Source organism: Numenius arquata, chromosome 3 (genome assembly GCF_964106895.1).
Source record: "Numenius arquata chromosome 3, bNumArq3.hap1.1, whole genome shotgun sequence".
In the NCBI taxonomy this organism is placed as follows: Eukaryota; Metazoa; Chordata; class Aves; order Charadriiformes; family Scolopacidae; genus Numenius; species Numenius arquata.
The window spans coordinates 29150133-29172249 of record NC_133578.1 but is presented as its reverse complement, the minus strand read 5'-3'; the positions used below and the strand labels follow the sequence as shown (position 1 = coordinate 29172249).

The 22117-nt window shown below is 40.8% G+C and overlaps 1 protein-coding gene across 4 annotated transcripts in view; it reads right to left on the bottom strand.

Moving 5' to 3' along the window:
* The window catches only part of PARD3B (par-3 family cell polarity regulator beta), a 423552-nt gene that overhangs the window by 58407 nt on the left and 343028 nt on the right, over positions 1 to 22117 (bottom strand). For 3 of the 4 annotated variants that reach the window (XM_074145663.1, XM_074145665.1, XM_074145664.1), the window contains one exon: positions 19779 to 20063. The exons of the other annotated variant lie outside the window; for it this stretch is intronic. In XM_074145663.1, coding sequence (XP_074001764.1) covers positions 19779 to 20063 — 285 coding nt within the window. The remainder of the gene's footprint in view (positions 1 to 19778; positions 20064 to 22117) is intronic. 4 annotated transcript variants of the gene reach the window in all.

Below are 22117 nucleotides of genomic sequence, written 5' to 3'. Positions count from 1 at the left end.
GCCCTGACCCAGCACTCTTCCTTTATTCTCCCCATCCTCTGGCTGCTCCAGCAATCCTGCCTCCTTCTCTGTTCCTATTCTTGTCCTGCCCCACCCATGGCATTTCTTAGGCTTTTGCATTCAAATCAGCTCATCCTTCCCCTCCCTGGAAGGTGGGGTGTATGGGCAAGAAGGACACTGATCATGTCCCGTTCACCTCATCCTTCATTCCTGGACCAGGAACCTACTACCAGAAAACCACGTCTAGGCTCTGGCAGTTCAGGACGAGCACTTTTGGTGAAGTCAGCAGCCAAGTTTCTAACGTGTGTGGGAAGTACTCTAAATCTTACAACTTAGTCAAACTATCAGTGTTCAAGGGGCGGCAAAAGGCAGAGTCTGGTATAAGACGAGGCTGTGTTCCCTTCCTAAATATAAAGCCCCCGTTCCAGCGTATGGAAAGACTACAGCTTCTTATTAAAAGAATCATATGCTGCTTATTTTTACTTTTTACAGAGACAAAGCAACCCCTTGTCTCTTCCCTCCAGCCCCCCCCCCCCAAAACAGCTGTCATCATGTTCCATAAAAATTCAGCTTCAGCACACCTCCTACATAGGCATTTTTAACCAAAATGGTTAAAGGCTGTTTCTTAAGAGATGGAAATACAGTTTTCCAATGGAAGTCAGGCCAGCAACTCCTCTCACACAACTGGCACAGTTGGGGTTTGTATGCCTGTCCCCATCCCTGCCCTAAAGGGCTGCGTGCTCCCTGGTCCACCCACTGTCTGTGTGCTCCCGAAGGCAGCACAAAGCTGGTTTGCTCCTGGCATCTGCGGGATGAGTACTCCTTAACAACAACCGTAACACCTTTGAGGTACAGCCTGTAAGCACATAGTACTTCTGCATGTGCTCCAGATTAAGCTGTAGTCAGCTTAATGAGAGACTTAATTGATGAGTGCTACTTCCTTCACTTGTCCATTAAGATAAGTACAGCACATGGACGTTTCAACCCATCAAAGATGAGAAAATGCATTAATTTTGGTTTTCTCAGAGCTGTTAATAAATCTGACACTGTCTGGCAGTTTTCTTCATTTCCTACTATTTGACAGATACTGTGATCACAAGTTACAAAAGATGTTTTTCCTCTGAAATTATCACTCTGGTAATACAAGCCAGAAGGAAACTTCATCAAGATACCAAGAAGCTGGGTATCATTTTTATTTTTAACTTTATGTGGTTGGTTTGTGAATATCTCAATGTGATAAAAAAATAAATTCCATCCAGTACTATTAAAAATACATATACACACACACACTACAAATGACTGTATTACAGCAAATAACCATACTGTGTATTTATTAGTAGAAGTCAGTACTCCTCTCATATAATCAGCCTGGCTCTACTTAGACCCCTTTACTGTAAGAACTCCTGCAACTGTTTTCTTCCTCTTTCTCTCTCTCAAGTTGACATTTGTACGGAATCAAGAAAAATCTTCCTTAATAATTTTTCATTACTAATGGCTTTTTTTGGTATGTGTATTTGGGAGGAGGGAAGGCAAAGGGCAGGAAAAAGCAGCTTTAAGTGCTCTGCAAATGATCCTCCTGAATCTGGGCCTCATAAATCCTATCAAATGTTATATTTCATCAATAGGCTGGAAAAGCTTTTTTCTCTGCAATGATGAAGCCTGGCTTTAAAATTTATGGTTTCATTTTAGAAATGGACTATAAAAAGAGTCTGACTTAGCTGTCTATCAACTGTAGCTGACATTAGCAAGTTAGGTGTGGACTTTCAAAGTGTTATATGTATTTTTTATTTATTATACATGTACATACATACAGAGATATATGAGGACATGTATATCACTGTGGGTTTGTGCATGCTGGACAAGGACACAGCTGGCTTTTTTATTTTTAATTTTGTCTTAAAAAAGTGTTTTCTTCCAATGCAAGAGGATCTGAGATATTCAGCAGATTAGATTGCAAAGTGATAAAAGTGTCCAGACCAGAGTTGGCTCAAAGATCTGCAGCAACACAAGCAAATTGCATTTTGCTGCCCAAATGATCGAGATAAAGTAGTTTATTTTGTTCTCATTCGTGGGTTGGTAAAATGCAATTCAGCAATGGCAGAGCAAGTCTGGGGGGGAGGCAGGGAAGATTTCAATAGGCTGGGGGGAAAAAAAGAGGAGGAGGGCAGGAAAGGACCCAAAAGTTTAAGGTGAGGGAAGACCATTAGCAAAGGACTGATAGATTCAGGAAGAGGGGGTGCAGAGGTTCTGCACTTATGCATGGGCGGGCAGCCAGCCAGCCAGCTTCCCCTGCCTCTGTACAACTCTTTACCTCTACTCCCTTCCAAAAGCCCTGGAAAAAAAATTCTGCCTCCCCAAAGAGCTGCTCCTACTTGCTCTTCTGCACTCCCTGGGAAAGGAGAGTGCTGAGAAAATGGCTCCTATTCCTGTTGGTGCCACCACTGATGGGAGCCACAGCTGGCCTCTACAAGCCCAAAAGTTTCATCTGGCAGCCACAGCAGCAGCTTCCTCAGATGGAGGAGACAGTCTGGTCACACTGCAGAAACACCCACTTCTCCTCTCCTCCCTCACCAACAGAGCTGGAGGTCTGCAGCCAGTGACTACTACTTAGGCAGCCTCAAAGGTAACACTTCTAATAGAAGCATTTCTGCTCTTCAAAATCCTCATGCTTGAAAAAGCAAAACACATTTAAAATAAAAACAAGATAAAGTGACAGCTGCAGCTGGAGAAAGTGAAGCTCCACTCTGAATGTTGGAGAGCCTATCTCTCTCTATCTGCTACATAAGAACCTAGTTTCCTAACTCAGACAATTCATGATGGATTACGTGAAAACAGCAAATCAGATCATGCTGTTGAAGCACTATATGAACCAAATAGAAGAGCAGCTAATCTAAATCTCATGTGGGATGGTTATTATTGCATGTTGCCATCACTGCTGCTGAGGCTAGTTGTAACATCAGTTTTGGTGGCAACACATAGAAAAACCTCAAAGTCCTGTTCCCTATTACAAAACGCGGAGAAATCTTACCCTGGGGAAAATGGTCACGGCTCACAAGTGAATACTACAGAAAAGGTTGTGGGGAGGAGAGTGGCTAAAGGTAAATGTACTCTGAGTCAAGACCAAGAAAACAGATCATTCTTCCATTGCCTCTATTTCATAACACAAACAAGATTAAATAAAAGAACCCATCATCGATGCTGAGGTTGTGTTATACCATGGCCTCAGATCACTCCTGAAATACATTGCTGGGAGGATATTCACCAAGGTTCCTGTCGCCAGCCCCCCTGGGAACAGTGGAGGGAGGCACTGGATCAGCAGGCAGTGCAGGGCAGGACCCCAGCTGTGGCTCCTCTAACACACGCACTGCAGGAGCCTCTTCTGACTATTGAATGGAGCTGGCTCTGCTCACCGTGGTCAGTGGTGGCACGTGCTAGCAAGGGATAATAAATCATTGGGTATTATCAAGCAGCAGAACACATAGGGGAAATACTACCCCATCCACATTCTACAAATCAAAACACATTCTGCTTCTAGCACTAAGCTTCCATACATTGTGCCTACTCCAGTTTATGAAAATGAGAGGAGCTGAAGCTGCCTGTACTTCCACAAAAGGGTATTTGTATTAATGAAGGGTAACTTTATCAAACCTTGATCTACAGACAGCACATCTCTGGTATTCTACGTTTTTTACTGGAAGGAGGTGTATAGCAGCATCACATCATGTTAACGGAAGTTACTTAAAAAAAAAAAATCTCAAAATGTTTCAGATTCATCCATGTTAACCCCATTCAACAATGAAATTCAGGACATTAAAACAATATTGATGTGATAGTGTTTTCAAACACAAACACTCATCCCAGAATTGATTATGAATATTTCTAGCAATGTATTTTTTCCATAGTTTTCCCATATTTTTCTCCTTGAAGGTTTCAAAATAATCAAGCAATTCAGTTTTCCCTGTAACTCTTGGACTTTAGCAAGTTTTGCTATTTCTTCTTCATTCCTTGCCTCCTTATTTCCCCACCTCTTCCCTGATACTTATCTACAGCTTTTCCTTTTCTTCGTATTTTGCTTGAGCTCTTATGACCTGTTTACAAAGGAAAACCCACAGAGCTCAAGGGCTCATGTTTTACCCCTTACTCACTATCTCATATCTGGCTGCAGTCAACAGTAACCAGAATTCATCATCATCAATGGATTTTCACTGACATGCACTGTATTTGCTCACATAATGGCCCCATATATTGCCTTTGAAATGAGGGTGTGACCATTACTTAGAGATATTCTCAAGACTCAGTAATTGGCATTGCTGCGGGACATGTTTGCTTTGTGTTTTGAAGGCAGGCCTGCAGAAAAGCAAGCTTTGAAGTGTTTTTTTGGATGGAACTTTGCTCTCAGAAGAACTCACCAATAGTAACCTAAGCACATCACCTTTGGATTGGAGCAGGCCATTTGCTAGCTAGTTTGGTGCACAGGGGAGGAACAGGCATACGCTACCTCTGAAAGGTCAGGCAAACACAAGGCTACAGACCTTTCCAAATTCTGTGGTGAGGGCCAGGCTAAACAACGTAGGCTGGAGTGGCCTCACTCCAGCTTCTGACAGGTATCTTCCTTACCTCCACATAGTTTTGTAGTGGCCTTCAAATCTTTCCTGACCACCTCAGGAATACCTGCAGACAAAACACCACTGCAACATCCTCATCAGAGATACAACTTTCCTTGCAATAGGCTCTGCACAGATGTGTAATAAAAGACAGTCCTGTTCCCACACAGAAGAATGAAGAATGACGGAAACAGTAAAAGCAGGTGGGGGAGCACAAGACAATAAGGAAGCAACACTGGTCCACAGGATGCCTGACAGTGATACTTGGTGTTTTAGGAAAGAGGCAAATGTAACATGCCTTTACAGGCTGAAAAGACAATTTCAGAGTTTTTGAGCCTCACTGCTGTTTAAAATCACTGCAGACAGACAGTATACTTTTTTTTTTTTTTTTAAATTTAGAAGAACAAACAACTAAATAGAGCTACCAGGTTACTGGTAGGACCAGGCCACTTTGGTGCCAGGTAACTGTAAAAAGTGTGCACAGAATACCTGCAAGAACACAGCCTCAAAAATTACAATTTCCAGTGTAGGATAAACATCCATCCACTTCTCTAGTCCTCAACTTCATAAGCTTGCTAACTGAGCACAAATGTGGATCAAAGCCTCTACTTCTGGAGCAGGAGATGGGTATGCTGTATCCAGTCCAGTTCTGTTCACTTGTCCCACCTGGAAAGAGGAAAGCAAACCAGCCCACCAAGATCTGGGAGAAGGAGAAAGAGAGACCACTTCCATCTGCTGTATTTTTTCTGCAATGGCCAAGGTTTAAAATCCCATGGATGTGCATTATCACCGACTTAAGCACAGCGACCCTAAGATATTTTTCTTTCCTCACTTTTTTCCATTCAAGTATATTCTCCATTAATGCACAAAATTACCCTTTTTTTTCCCCCATCTAATTCACTGCTCCCCATGGGACAGCCATTAAAATTGATTCATGAATATACTACCTTTACAGGCAAAAGTGGGAACAGAGAAACCCCCTCCCCATTATGTTCCTCTCCAGGACGGAGTTTGAGATACATTGAACAAAGAACCCTCAGACGTTCTGGCATACAGCTTAGAAATCAGAATGTGATTTCCAGTCTCTTGCTTCATTACAAAAGATATGGCCCTTAAAATAGGCAATTGGCTTTGACGGGCAATGTTTTAGACTCTAGCTTCTAGTTTTGTTTTTCTGCAGCTTCCACACTGCAACAGGCGGCTTCCCTCCCTCCAGTCCTGCCCCACAACCCCAGCTGCAGCAGTGAAGATGCCTGAAGGATTCAGGCAGCTGGAGAAAATGCAAGACCCTGGCTCTCGGGCCTCATCTGTGTTTCACTCCTTTCACTCCTGAACATACATCTGGATTTGACAAAGTCATGCTTATCAGATAGATCAGCAGATAGTCTGCTATCTGTGTGGTGGTGCAGAATGAGGTCAGAAGAGCACTCTGCCAGCTTGTGTTTTGCTGTTTAATCCTGCATAGGATAGTCGTGGAGACAGCAATAAAGGACAACTCATCACACCAACCAAATTCTTCACCCCCTAAATTCTGGTCAATTCTCCAACCTTAAGAGGAAAATTAAATAAAAATCATACATTACTACTATTTAACTGCATATTCCAATAGCATAAACTGATGAGAATACGACTGAGGCCAGAAGTCAAATTTAGTTTATGAAAATACATCATGTTTGAGGGCAAACTGACTGTTATAAAAATCAAGTCTGAAGAATGGTAGTTCTCAACCTTTAAGCTGTCTTAAAGGCAGCTGCCTACTTAAGGCAGCTTCTTCTGCGATGCCATAGCTGAGTCTTCCAGCTGGCCACACCAGATGGCCACATTGGCCACCATCAGAATAGCAGTCTGGAAACAAGTGCCCTACAGCCCTGCCTCAGCATCTTAGCTGGAACATACTCTGAGGCAGCAGTTCTGTACTCACAGTTCAGAGATATTCCCAGTGCACTTGCTTAAGAATTCCTGAAATTTGTGAAGAGATTAAAGCCAAACTTCTGGTCCCATAGAGGTCAGGGAAAATAACAGAATGTTGGTTACTAGCTTTTAAATGTTAATCATCACTGTTCACACTAAAACCTCGTTACACTAAAAACAACTCCTCCCCACACCAGCACATAGTATGAAAATATGCTTTAAAATAGTATTTTTTTTAAAAAAGGAATTTTCTCCTAAGCAGTAGCTAAGTTCAGCTGCAGCGGATTCCAGCACCTACATACAATTTTTTCTTTCATGGAGACTATGCAACCATTCCTCCTCTTACATACAACTGTGCAAATCCAGTGTGTTAGTGATGCTTTTGCAAAGAGGGTTTGACAACAATAGAGAGTCCCCAGCCTGCTAAATAGGAAGTGACAACTCCATTTGAAAGCTGTCTCTGGATGTGTTTTATGTGCAGAAATTATCTGTGACAGTTCAGATCAAAATAGAGTTTTCATTTCATGTGGGAGGTAAATGGACGATAGAATAGGTTACTTTAAATGCTGTAGTCTAGTCCAATTAATGTTTCAGATTTTTTTTTGTATGGATTTCTCCTGTATTCTATGCTCTAAACTTTGGGGTAAAAAAAATGTAAAACTCATTTTGTCAATAACATGATGCAAAGAACAGGCCAAGAGGCAATAAAAGTGGTTAACAAAAACAGTCATGCAGAAGTATGGCAAAAAAGCTCAAGTTACAGTAATCTGGCTGTGAAACTAATAAGTATAAAACAGAAAAGAAAACATCACTTCTTTCAGGGAGAACCAGGGAGGGGAATCAGTTCCCATTTCCCACCTCAATCAACAGAAATTTTGCCACTTACTTTGATGGAAACAGAACTTGCTCACCAGTCTTTTCTTTGAGCAGTAGATACAAATTCACATGCTATCATTCACTTTTCAGATTGTGCAACATAAATTTACAATTTCTACCTTATGTAACTGTACCTATGACACAATTTGTACTTTAAAAAATGTCAGATCCAAGATATTGCTTTGGCCTCTGATGCAAGGTTGCAGATTTTCATGTTTTCCAGAACATCGTACCTGCTGATTCTTTCAAAGATATGCCCCATTAAGTACCAGGCACGCTATGTTACTGGAAATAAGACAGGATACAATATGAAAGCACTAATGATTTCATCTGTTCTTGTATCCTTTTATGTACTGTGGCAACTGCCGCGATCTTATCATATACAGTGACTATCATGTTACTAACCACATCTACAGAAAGGAAGCATCCACTACCAAATTCATGTGTTTATCTAAATTCAGATGTGAACTGTCACTTTTCTTCCCAGTAAACATACATTCACATTTCTTACCTGCAAATCAATCAGCTGTTTTCTGAACCATTTTAAAGAAACATGCTTTCTCAAAAGGTCTGGAGCCACTGCTGTGTTACTGAAGCACAACAGTGGCTTTCATGTAGAACTGAAGGGAGCTGCGCTGATACAGTGCCCATAGCTTCCTAACTATCTTTTTCAAAGTTGATGGGGAAACCAGTAGCTCATACAATGCTTTTGAGATGTAAGCACTAAGTATTGTTAGTAAAGAGGCTCCGGACCCACGAATGAGTGATCTCATCCCAAACAAGGGCCCATGAACCTTACATAATCTATTTTGTTTATGCCACACTTTAAACAATGCATATTTCAAATCTTTTCTGAGAAACAGCATTTTTCTTGGCATGATTTTCAATTTCCACCCACTTGGAAGAGCAGGTGTCTTTATGTATCATTTCTCAACCCTGGGAATAGAGAAAACATTTAGAATACATGTTAAAATTGCTTTCCTAAAGTTAAGGGACATTAATTTAAGGTTCCATGGGCATTACAGAAGAACAGACCTCCACTACAAATGCACTGAGCTAGTAGAAACACTAACTGAGACAAAGCATTCAGAAGATATGAGACCTCAGTATCTCTACCAGCCAAAGACTGAACACTGGTAATCTTATTCCTCAGAGGCAGGTTTTAACACAAAAGAGAAAGTAACATCTGTCTATGCACTAGGGTCTTGAAAAGAAAAACACCAGAACAATGAAGCTGCTCAGACATCTCGTATATTTGCCATAGCTAATAGTAATGAGATAGTGGGCAGAGTGCAGATTAAAGGTGAAAAGGTATGAAGGAATACTGTTAATCATTTCAGAAGCCACACAGACATGTAAAAGAACACCAGTACTCAGGCTAATGTGTCTAAATTTTGGGAGGAATTTTCAAGCACTTATCATATTTAGATTGATAATCTATTTGTAGTGGTGCTCAAAGAAAGAGAATTAAACTTCTCCAATTCAGTTTTGGAGCCAGAACATGTCACTAAGTGCAAGAGACTTTTCAAGCTCTGTAGCAAAGAGGTCAAAGCATCACCACTGATGTAGACAGTGGTATTTACAGAGAAAAGGAGGAAAAGATCAATCCCTTCCCCCCAGTCCCCTTTACTCTCCCTCTCTGAAACAGCGGCTGCTTAAACGTTGCCATTGTATACACAGGCACAAAATAACTTCCTCCTGTTTTTTTTTTTTTTCTTTTTTGAATCAGAACAGGGACAGCAGAAGATGTTAGAGGAAGAAAAACCCACGTTATTCAAGTGAAGGACTGCAAACGTCTACTTGTAATTTGTGTACTAACAACCAATAGCAATTAGGAACAGGTTTATTGCTTTGATGCTGTTCCCCAACCCTCCTCCACAACCTCACAGCCTTTTGTCATGTTATGGAGTATCTGCTGATATGTAAAGCAGGGACTCCAGCCCCAGAAGGCTGCCTCTGCCATTAAACCGAGAGCAAAGCAGAAGCAGAAGCAATCCAGATCCCCTGGTTAGCAGCACACTTAAGGGCATACAAGTGCTCAATTAAAGTGGTCCTTTCAGACAACTATTGAGCATTATGGTGGCTCAGGCACAGAAAATAGTTGCCCTCTCCCCACATCGTCACAAGACAGACCGTGTTTTGAACGTGTTTACATCCCTCTGAAGGTGCGCTGCTGCTTACTTTTCAATTGCCAGACTATGTACAACACTTGCATTAGAAACATGTTCTATGCTTAAACTTACAGGCCGGACTCAAAATAATTGTTTTCTATGCATTTTATGTAAATACCATAATGATCATTTGCGGTTGATTCCCATTTACAAGGTAATAACCATATCCAGGACTAAGTAGGCATCAAAGCCTAAAGGCAGAAGTGTTTATAACAGATAAACTCCACAGCTCAAGGATATGTTCTGGCTAATACTGGTTTGAGAAAAAATGCCCCTAAGGTACTATTATGCTACAAAATTTTAAGATTAAAATTTTAAGTGAATGAAGAAATTAAACCATAAATATGGGTCAAAGACTGAGCGATAAGATGTTGTTTGAAATGTTAAACATTAGTTGGCTGTTTCTCATTCCTCCTCACTGCTTCCAAGTCACTGGAGGGAAGGGGCTTACAATCTTCCAGAGTGCAGATTCAGCAGAGGACTGTGGCACTGCAAAACTGTCACACTGACCTACTGGTACACAAACAGGAAACTGGAGAGAAACAAAAAGTAGGTGGTGGTGGGGGGAATGTTAAGAGAGCATTTATTGTTCTACACGTATGTTATATTTATTTCATTCTAGCTCTTTCTAGAGGTATCTCACACTCACTCCTCTTGCATCTTTTTTATCATGAGTTGTTTTCTGTATTCCTCCACTTCAGCTTGGCGGACTGAAAAAATGAAGGCAAGTACCTGTTTTGCTGGCAACTGAAGAGTATAAAATCTTTCATGCAATCACTCTCCACTCTCCACATTTCTAAAAATGGCCTCCAGATATCAAGGACAAGTTAGTGATAAAACAAGATAAGTAGCATGGTTATCTGAGGCAACATGGTTTTCTCACATCCCTCTGTCCTAACGAAAGATCTCTCTTCCTCTCAGATGCAGGTCACAATGAAGTTTAAGACGAGTTATTTATTTCATTTTCTATGGCAGTGTAACATCACTCTCCACAAAATAGTCACAATTCTCTTAGACCATCCCAAAATCAATACTGATACCTTGATCGATGGCAACAAATGCTCTGCTGCTGCATGGCCTGCCAGAGAAGCTTCTCCTTAGTTATATTACATGTGGACTCCATATGGGGCCAGGTCTGCTTGTGGGATGTAAGGACAGTCACAGAGGTTCAGAGTATATATGAACTTAACTACATCAGAATACTTGAGCTGATAAACAATAAACTATTTCTTGGCTTACTATGACCCATTGGATTACTATGACCCATTGTCTGTGCCAGTGGACTTGTGATCATGGATTAAAAACCATCACGTTTTAGAGTTTGTCATCGACTGTATGCTCTGCACAGCTGTCAGACAATAATCACAATTATTTTCTTTTTATTCAGCGTCCTGTTGCCTGCTAAGCCATTTCCATCACATCTCATCAGTCTTCCCAATATTTTTGCTAGCACAATATTGAGTGATATTCAGCTTTTCAAACAACATCAATTCTTACAGTTATCTGTTGACCAAAAGATCTGGTTCATGCTTCTGCCTATACTTGCTGTCAGCAATGCTGCTTACTAAGTGCTTGGGTAACCCTTCACCGCTGGCCTCTTGACACAAGCAGGGAGCAAGGTTCTGGACTCTTTTTAAGAGAAGCTGGTTTTATCCTGCTATTAGGTGCTTGAACCCTCCATGAGAAGGTTCCCATCAACTCATTCCGAGGTCAGATCTGTAGCCCTGCTAGATCTTTTTTATCTTATTATGTTGAGAGCCAAGTCACTCAGCGGAACAGAAGAATTAAGATTAGCAGAAACCTTAAAGATCTGCCAGTGTAAACACCAGGTAAACTGGGACCGCAGAAAAATCAGTGTAGAAACAATCTTTTTGGAATATGGCAAGAATTTCCAACATCTTATGGATGCGTAGAGACAACAACAGTTTCCACTGTAAGGTTTCTACCACACAGTTAAGATGTATGAGTACCACACAGATCTAAGCACTTTGCCTGGGCATGAGCAGTGATGCTGGAAAACTCTACCAGAGTTACTGCATTGCTCCTGGTAGCAGCACAACCTGGCAATGCTGGTAGGTCTGAGGTGTACCCCATGGTTCCCTGTGCTGCAGTCATCTCAATTGGTGTAACAATAATTCCTGGTGAACTGAGAAAACCAAGTGACTGTTTATTTTGAGAACATATGAAAAACTGTAGGATGTTGCTTGAAGACTCTCAAGACTCAGGCTCCTCACTACTTAATGAGGACAGGGGCTGGGGATTGCTCTACCTGTAGCTCAGAGGAACCTGTTAGTGCAGGTTCCACTGACCTCGGGTAACATCAAACAGAAGCGAAGATTCTGTGAAAACATTACTCATGGCTCCAGTCAGTCTATGTCCATTTTCCTTGTCACATCTAAGAATTACTTCTTCATCCTTATTAGACAGATATCACTGCTGTCTTAACTGGAACTACTCAGCACTTTGAAGCAGTTTGGTGATAGCCCTTTTTTCCTTCTCCTCCAAACGTAACCCTTTGTTAAGATTTCTGGGATTTAAGGATTTCTTCAAGATTTCTGGGAAAGGATCCTTTGTCTCCCACTAAACTTGGACTGTTTTGTAAAAATAGTTTGACCAGAAGCCACTAATTTACCTCAACAATGTGTAAAGTCAGGACAGCTTGCTGCGAGCTCATGTCATCACCTGAAGTCTGAACATATGGCTGGTCATACATGTGAGCTGGTCTATGCTCCTCATGTCCAACCTCTTCCACCTCCAAAAACCACAAATTCTTAGTATGCACAGACTTAAAAGTCTAGCACAACAAAATCCCATGCCCTTATCTGCTGGTCAGTTTGACTAAACCAAGATTATCTCTACAATGAAAGAAAGAATCCCTTTCTTGCATTTATCTAGCAGCAGACAGGAAAAAAACTTAGGAGAGGAGTTTTTTGAAAGCCATGGTTTTGGATAGAGTGCGAGCTCCCTGAGGTCAAGCAATGTAGATTCATCTCACACTGGGCTACACAGCAAAGCTTGCACAAGGCTAAGTCACCAGGCCTTTCTCTGGAATACTTGCATATCCATAAGCTAGGAGACGGTAAGGCAAAATGACTGTGTAGGGAAGCTGAGGGAAAACCAGCAGATAGTTAACAAAAAGATTGGGAACTGGGCTGAGAGAAAGGGAAAACAAAAGAAAAACAAACAGTTTATTGGCAAAGGACTTGCTGGAAGGACAAGCCTCACAACTGTGAGCAGCAAAATGACCTTCTGCTTGTTGTTTCTCTTCAATCAGGGAAAGGGGACTAGGTTAACATTCATCCTTTAACCAGAATTGCAATGCAGAATAAACCTGACTGAAAACATACCTTTTTTAAATTTTTTTTTTCCTTAGCTAGAGCAACTCTGCAAGGCTAACAATGGGGCCAAAGAGACTCATTCTGACAGAAGACAACCTGGAGCAATGAAAAGCTGGGCATTTCGAAAACCCTGAAGTATATGAAATAGAACGGACTACTGGAGAGCAGTGGGAAAATAGAACCATACCAGATTTAACCAGGTCCCTTACATTTTAATTAAAATAAGATTTAGCAATTTTATTTAAGATTACCAAATTCTCACAGGAAGTGCATTTCTCTGTCTGTACTGCTACCAGACAACTGTTAATTAGGAAGAAAATGCAGTATACAATGCTACATCCATCCATAATGTGTATCCTGTAAGGTAGATTTCCTTGTTAAAGGAAAATATCCTAGTTACACTGCTTGCCTGCTAAATGGAAATACCACATGCTATTAGGGTTTGCACTTTAAGTATGGAAGTGACTGGCCTATAAACAAGATTTTAACAGCTTCTCTTTTGAACAACTCTGACTGTTTAATTAATCTTCAGCCATTAACCATTCATTTAAAATGCCACTTACGAAATCTTAATTTTGCACATTATCAGCTGGTTCACAAATAGCTATCTATGAGCAGAAGTGTAATGATCTTCCTCTCTCTCAGAGCTTACCAACCTTATAGTCATTTCTGGCTTCTTAATTAACCACACACACATATTAGCATTTAAAATTAAATGCTGTTTTGTTAAAAAAAATATTGTGCAGAGAAAAGTTAATACATACACACATTATTCTGCTGCTGATTAAAGGAGCAAGTATGAGCTTTTGGTAAAACAACATCCTGCATAAGACAGGATTTAGCATCTCTTGCTCACACTAGGAAATACGCTATGGCAGGAACACATGCAAGGCCATATGATTTCATTCCAGCTGCATGGACTATCTCATTTTGTCTTTATTTGTATATTTAAAAGGCTGACAACACCATCTGTATTTCACTCTGTATCCTCTGCTATGGTCTCATCTTCCAGTAACAGACCTGCTCTTTCTCCAGGGACCTATCTTTTGCATTTGCATCCAAACGACTGAAAAAATGACATTACCAATAAATAGGCAGAATTAACGTAAAATAATTCCATGCAATAATATATCACGTAAGAAAAAACAGGGCTGGAGGGGGAAAAAACACCCCTGAATGCATACGAATGCTTAACACAGCTGGCAAAACTCAGGCTCTCCAGCATCTGCAGCAGGACAGTCACAAGGGAGTTGTGGGAGAGCAGTATATAAAATTTTACACATCTGTCAATAAGTGAGGTGATCCAAATGCAAACCCTAGCAAGCAGGATGCACACAGGCAGATTTGTGACTATTCCTGACAGAATTTATTTCTTCTGAAGAATGCATGGCCTCGAATAAGCATGCACACATTACACAGCAGCGGCAGCTCTGCTCTGGTTAAAGTGTGACAACTTCCTTCTGTTTAGACACGCTCTAAAATACTCAGGGTCACCTGAGTTCCATGAAATCTGGGGTTTCCATGAGAAGTGAATGATAGGGCTAGGATCCCAAAGTTGGAAGGATCCGGATGAGGGGTTCCTGAGAAATAGCACTTGGAAATCTAATCTGTAAAGTAGTTTTTCTTGATTATTTTTTTTTCCCCCCATATAGCCCAGAAATAAAACCAAGGCATGTTTAAATGTGTCCGGGAGGTCCAGGTACTCAGTATTTTTCCTAGTTAGCATAGTGAGTATGCAGAACCCAATTGTCCTTTCTGAGGAAGAAAACCACAAATAGTATGAGGAGCAAAAAACCACAGTGCAAGTATAACTCCAGTGGCACAACCTACAGTCCTGTGGAACTGGTGGCTAAAGGGGTTTCTGGAATGCCCTGCTCCCATGTGTAGGACACCTCTACTGAGAGCCCCCAGGAACCACTGAACCTCTGCTGTGCTTGCCAATGCCAGTTCGTATTTAACTGTTGTCAGAAATCTATCAGCCAGGAAGGAGAGTAAGCTGCCAAATGTTAAGTTCCTGGGTTTAACATTATGGGGAACAGATTGCAGCCAAAGGTTCAGAAGACCCTGCAGTACATTTCAGAAAAAATAAATTCCAGAGGTAAAGGAGTCAGAGGGCAGTCCCAGGAGGTACAGGGTAGTAAAGGACAGGGAAACAGTGTAGGTGATTTTAGGACACCAAGCAGAAGAGGCTCTGTGGTAAGCGAGAGCACATGGCTTCCTCATACTTGCCATGCTTTGTAAATCAAAATATTTCAATGCATGACCATAATTCTATTTCCAGTGTAACACAAGGTATAATGGGAAAGGGTATGTAGATATCGCACAGCCTCATTCAATTTCTACCTTGCCTCCACACTATCCATCTTAAAGAATAACCATTCCTCAGTAAAGGACCATCCACTCCTAGAGCAGAGAATTGCTTTTTGCTATTCAGTGATAAAAGGTGTTGTAGATGGATGCACAGTGAGCAATGCCAACTGTACTTTGTACTGAGAACAAGAAAACTTCAGTTTCTGGCTGACTAGAAATACAGGACTAAGCAACTAATTTGGGCAACCCTAACTTGCCCTTTTTGAACAAAGCCTTTTCTGCACAGCCCTGTATTCCTATGGCCATGGATTGAGCAGGATGGGAACAACCTACACCTGCCCAAAATGCAAGCATTTAGCCCGCTTTTTGGTTAAAAATGCTCTCTTTGCTAAATTTCAAAACTCCAGACCCTTTTTACTCTCCGCTCAGGCTTATACATAGCATACTTTTGCCATTAGGTTTCTCAGGACACACAGAGCAATTTTTTCCTTTGAACCCTTCCAGGTGGAGGCAAACTGCTCAATGTCTTGCACTTCTCATGACTCTGGCCAGCTCTGAGGGTGGGATGTGATGGGCAGAGTTAGGGTTGCACAGAGGTATGGTTTCATTTCCCCATTTTTAACTTTGTATGCTGCTAGATTGAACATTCTAGAATAGTGCAAGTTTCCATAAAGAAACTTTCACTTTGAAATAAGGAAGATCAATTTTTCAATTAATTAATTAACATTGTAGAGTATAAAGTCTTGCACAGTGGGACCCAATATAGCATCTCCAAAAATGGAAAGCTAGATCAGACTGGGGCTTTGGACTCTACTCCTATGTAATAAAAAAGTGTTGGGCTTTTTATTGGTATTTTTTTAAATCTGCAACAAGATACAGCTCTGAATCTATTCTTGCTAAACAAAGGAAAACTGTATTCATTTTTGTCAGACCAGCACTTTGAAATTCCCCAAGATAAGACACATAAATAAATGAAGAATTATACTTGGCAATGAGTTTGGCATGAGACTTTAAATGTTTCATAGTTCTGGGCTGAGGAAATAAGTCGAGCAAAGTCTCTAGAACCTTTCCGGAGATGTACTCAGGGTGTTTGGATATACTTGACAGCACCATGTTTAAGGGAGGAAAAAAGAGGAAATTGCTTATTCGAAACGTGAGAAAGGGTTGCGCCATGTGACATGCCTGACATTTAAGTGATAATAGCGTTGTGCATATGCTCTTTTGGCTTTGGTCTGACACCTAGGCTCTGCCATGGTGCAACTTAGCACTGTCATGGTACAGCCTTGATGACTAAACTCAGAGTGATGTGACTTAGCACTCATTCTGAGAACATATGGGCCACAGATCACCCAGCCTCTGCCACAGGCTGGGAAAATGTACAGCATCTCAGGCAAAGGCCCTGCGAGTTTCCCAGCTGCACAAGGTGGCTGTGCAGGCTGCACTATCCTTTGGGATGTCATTTGCATTACAGAAAATTGTGGCTAATTAGAAATAAACAGAAAAATGCTTGATTTACAAAGAAATGTGTGATTTTGCCAGCTAATTTTTTTTCACTCTCTTTAACTTAACATTCACAGAATACACTGATCATGCTAATGCTTTCACGATATTCATTAATAAGGACAATTTACATTTATATAGCACCTCTCTTAGTTAAGAATTCCAAAGCTTTCAGCAAAATATACACAAAAAATTACATCTATTTCACTGAATATAGTCATCATTGGAATGAAAATCAACAATTGTGAAGCAGTGCAGAAGAACGTTACACAACAGTTGCAAATAAGACACAAAGCAAACACCCAAAAAACCCAAAGCAAAAAACACCTAAGATGCCAGATGCAAGTGTAGGTAAAGGGGATGTTAGTATGCAAACAGCAATGTGAAGCAGGTCCATGTGTGCCCTGAGGAGTAGTGCTTGGAGGCAGCAAACGTACTTCATAATGGTTAAAGCAACGGTCTTCATACATGTGCAGCCTCTTGCTTTTCTGCATACTGAGGGAGATTCTCGGTTTAAACTCCGAATCTACTGCGAAGAATGAGCCAGGAACGCTAGATGGATTCTGGTGATGTGAAAAGGGAAGGTAAGTGTACGCAAATTGTGAACAGCACTTATCCGGCCACTAAGCTTCTTAATTTACAAATGCCCTCCAAATTTTAAAAAGCATTTATTATGCTAATACATTGCTCTGCAAAAATAAAATAAAATAAAAATGCACTTCTTGTTTCAAATGAAGAGTCTTAATTCTCTATCATAATGACACATAACTGGAATTCCCAGACTGAAATGAAATAATCTATTCTCTCTGTGTTCAAATCCCCCTTCCATCCCCAAACCCATTTACTTTAGTCACTGATCAAGTCTCCACACACTATACTACAAGTTGAGAGTCAGAGGTGGGAGAAAAAGCCATCCATCTAAACTAAAAATAATAGCAAAACTTTGAAAGAGAACATGCATGTGTTAGCAAGACCAAAGCATGAGCTATTACATGACAAATGTGCTGATAAATGTTCAGCCCTGCAAACACAAAATAACTTTGGTTTGGCTAATAAGCATCCATTATAGCCCCTTTCCCATCATTTTGAGGCAGACAAGGTAGTTTTCATTCTTGACCCTTGAAAGCAGATTTGGTTTTGTGATTAACATGTTATCCAGGGATTTTTCTTTCCACATCTCTTTCTCCTTTCAATACTTTCCCTCTAGCACAGAAAGATTTCCTTGCCTGAAGTTGCCATGATATTCAACAACTGCTGGCTGAGACCTCACGACCCACTGCATAAATTCACATAAAATTATTCACGTTTGGCACATTTTCTGCTGGCGAATAACAACAACCTTTTTGTCTCTGAGACAAAGGAAAGAAAGATTTTAAAAAGGAACAAAGGCAGCCTAATAAGAATCCCACATTTCCTATTTTTTTCCTAATCTGGTTAAACAGCCTCCACAAGCCTGAGAAATTCAACAAAGCAAAGTTGTGGACTGTTTGTCTTTCAGTACAGAATCAACACAGATGGAACAGCCTCTCAGCATGACTTCTGATCACAGGCTCAGATATGAGGTAACTTGTCTTGCCTGTCAGATGTTCTGCTTTTATTTTTTTACTGAGTTATCGTGCTATCATGCAATTACAGCTAAATCCACACTAAAATCCAGGATCCCAACACCAAACCTGGTTGGGACTTCAATCTCGTTCACATAGCAAGCCAAGAGTTCATTCAATTTAGTTACAACCACAATACAAGCAATCAAGTAAAAGAGGCCAGAGAAAAAGGCTTGAGCATTTCTTTTTGCTGCACGGAAAAACAATTCATAGACCACACTTCAAAAGTGATCACATTCACCCTCTTCACCCTTATGCAGTAAAAGAAGAGTTAATAATATGGAAGAAGAAAATTAGGAATGTCATTGTGTTTGGAAAGATCTCTGCCATACTGTATTTAGGTGAAAAAGAGAGATACTTGGCCCATTCCCTGCTACAAACTTAGATTTATGTCAGAAGGGGTTTATTACTATATATAACAATGACTCAGTAGACATTTTTAAAGCACTATGATGCCACAAACTGAAACCACTCCTATATCTGTGCTAACATATTTCTCCAAAATTAACAAGTGTGGTATCACATAGCACAGATTGAGGCTATGGGGAGACACTACAGATTGTAATATGAACTCAAAGCATGAACAATTCTCCAAGTCTCCCATGTCTTACTCTGTCAGCTCTTCTTTTCACATAGACTTGTATACCTTGCCTACAGACTTATACGTTGGTTTGAAAAACCCAACGTCGATATATTAATGCCATGATAGTAAAGACTAACATTCTTTTAGCCCCAAATTCCAGAATCAGCCAATTTTAAAATCATCATAATGGTGGGTATACCACCAACTCAAAGGAATTTCTGTTTTCTTTTTAACCCAGGGAAAAACTTGACCATCTTTCTTTAATGCTATCAACCTGGAAGCTTGACAGTAAGGATTAAAAATTGCTCTTTCCTTCCCACTTGGTTATTGGAAAGGCTATGAAAGGCAATCAGTCTTGTGAAGCCACACTTCACAGTCTGCATAAAAATGCCATGATTCCCAGTCCTCCCCCCAGCCTAATTGAAAGTGTGTAGTATCACACAGCTAGGGAAAACTAAACCATAAACATATGCAATACATCATGCTATCATACAAAACCTGTTACTAATAAGCACTTGATGATCAGCAGGATCGAAAAGGATCTGAAAATAGAGATTATTTTTGCTGCAGGGTAAGAACTTTTCCCCATTGAAAGACGGAAAAACACTCTCTCAGCAGTGCAGAAATTGGACTAGAGTCAGTTCATTCATTCTGTTTGTGAAATATGGACTTTTCTTTAATGATTTCTGTTTGACTGCTGCCTTGCTCAGATGCTTTGGGGGTACTGCTGCAGCAAATCACAGTTTGGGTTAAGAGGAAATCCATGTTTTTCTAGTAAGTAAATACAGGGGTTTGGGGCACCTGAACATCCCCCCCCGCCTAGTCCCAGGCTCCCTCCCCACCAAGCTGCCATTGTTTGTAACGCCAGGTGGCAATATTACCTGTCACCAGGAGTCTGTGGGTAGTGTTGCTTATTTATTTTTGCATACAGTCCTTCCAAGTGCTCCCTCTCCATTGGTGCTGAAGGAGAATCACGTGGATATACAAAGGTTTCTGCTACTGCTGGTGAGGATGGCCTGTATATACTTGCTGCTGGATAAGCCTCTCGGAAGTGGTTTACTCTGGCATAATTTGGATCCACCTCATCATCATCAATGTCAGGTCCAGAATAATCACTCAGGCCTCTCAGTTGCTTTTGTCGTAACTCCTGATGCTTCGCACCAATCCTAACAATGAAAAAGAAAGCACAAATACACAGTTGGATCTGCTTCAACAGCAACCACACTGATTCATCACAGAAATTTGGAGCACCATCCCCGAACGCAACTATTTAGATCTTCCAGTACACTGTGAAATTGGTGCCTGATGGCACATGCAACAGTTCTGTTCTTTACCTCTGGCAATCACCTTTGTAAACAAGGTTGGTCATCATTCTGATGAAAAAGATTAATGCTGAATACAGTGTTGCTTTTCACAAGCGTGTATGCACATGTCTGTATGCACGAACACATACAGTTTTAATTCTTCAACTACCCTTCACTTTGCAGTTAATATACCTAACCCAATCCTGAAACTTTTTATCTAAATTAGCCAGTAAAATTGTTACTGCCCCTTGCTCACTTGACCCACCTAGATTCTCCTAAATACATTAACTTGTGAAAAGTGGATTAAATGTGAACGTAAATGGAAAGATGGCACAGTTGTCTCAAATCAAAGGACCACAGTTAATTTGCTGAAGATTTAATTTTTCTTTATTTTATTTTGGCTACATAACTGTGGAAATCATGCCCTATTATATAGGGGATAGGGACAAAGTAAAACAGCAAAGAAATTAATAGAAACCTGACAGAGATGAATTGGTACATATAAGTGAATTAAAGACTATTACTGGCAGTACTCCACCGTGATAAAGCCTTAAGTGGTATTACAAAATGCTGCTGCTAATCAGGGCCATTGTGTAATCTCTTTGGAATAGTAAAACATATTCAGGTAAATTTCAAACTCAGCTGATATTCAGTGATTCAACATTCATGCTGGAGAAAAAAACAACCCTATAGCAAGGCTTTGTGAGCATGCAACTTCTGTTAACTGCTCAGCTACTCTTCAACACAGCGTAATTAAATGCAGTGAGATGGATCTGGCAGAATGCTGACCACAGTGCACGATAAATAGCATTTACAGAAAATAATGGAGCATGGAGGAAAAAACAAAGAATGGAAGACAGATACAGAGATGCGGTGCCTGACGGAAGAAGTCAACATTTGCTGCTGACTGTATCTGAAGTACAGCAGCAGCGCAGAAAGAACAGTGTAAATTGCACCACAGGAGAGTAAGTAAAAATGGTCTACTAGACTTGGTCACCCCAGTAGAGCGTAATGGCCTCAGGACTCTGCCCATTGAAAAATGAAGATGTTCTAGAGAAAGTCTCTAAAAGGCACAAAGAAAACAGTTCCCTAAAGAAACAGATGAGCACATTGGGAGCTTCCAGTCTGACAGACAGGAGCTGCTAAGTGCAGAATGAGATTTATACTGTTTATTTTGTTTCATTAGAATTGTATCATCAAAATAAATGCTAATACTTTTCAAATAATTTGCAGCTAAAAAGGTCCACAAATAATAATAATTCTAATTCTAGTGCAGAATGCCTTTCTACACACATACTTGAGTACATTAATGTGTATCACATATGTTTTCCAGTTGCACCTCTCCATTAACTGTGCCAGGATGTATCTAGAGGTCATGCTAGTTTTTAACACTTAAAATGTAGTCATACTTTGCAGTGAGATAAGCCTGCATATGATACGGTCCTTGACAGTCAGAGGGGTGCCCACTATCCACTCTGTCTTCCCTCAGTGAAGATGACCTTTGAACTGTGTGCCCCACCTCAAGTACCGTGTGCAGTTTCAGGCGCCTCAATATAAGAAGGATATCAAACTATTAGAGTGTGTCCAGAGGAGTATGGCCAAGACTGTGAAAGGCCTTGAGGCCAAGACTTAGGAGAAGAGGCTGAAGTCACTTGGTTTGTTCAGCCTGGAGAAGACAAGGCCGAGAGGTGCCCTCATGGCAGTCTACATGTTCCTCAAGGGGGCAGTGGAGGGGGAGGTGCCGATCTCTCTCTGGTGATCAGTGATAGGACATGAGGAAATGGAATGAATCTGTGTCAGGGGAAGTTCAGATTGGACATCAGGAAAAGGTTCTTCACCGAGAGGGTGGGCTGGTGACTGGAACAGGCTCCCCAGAGAAGTGGTCACAGCACCAAGCCCATCAGTTCAAGGAACAT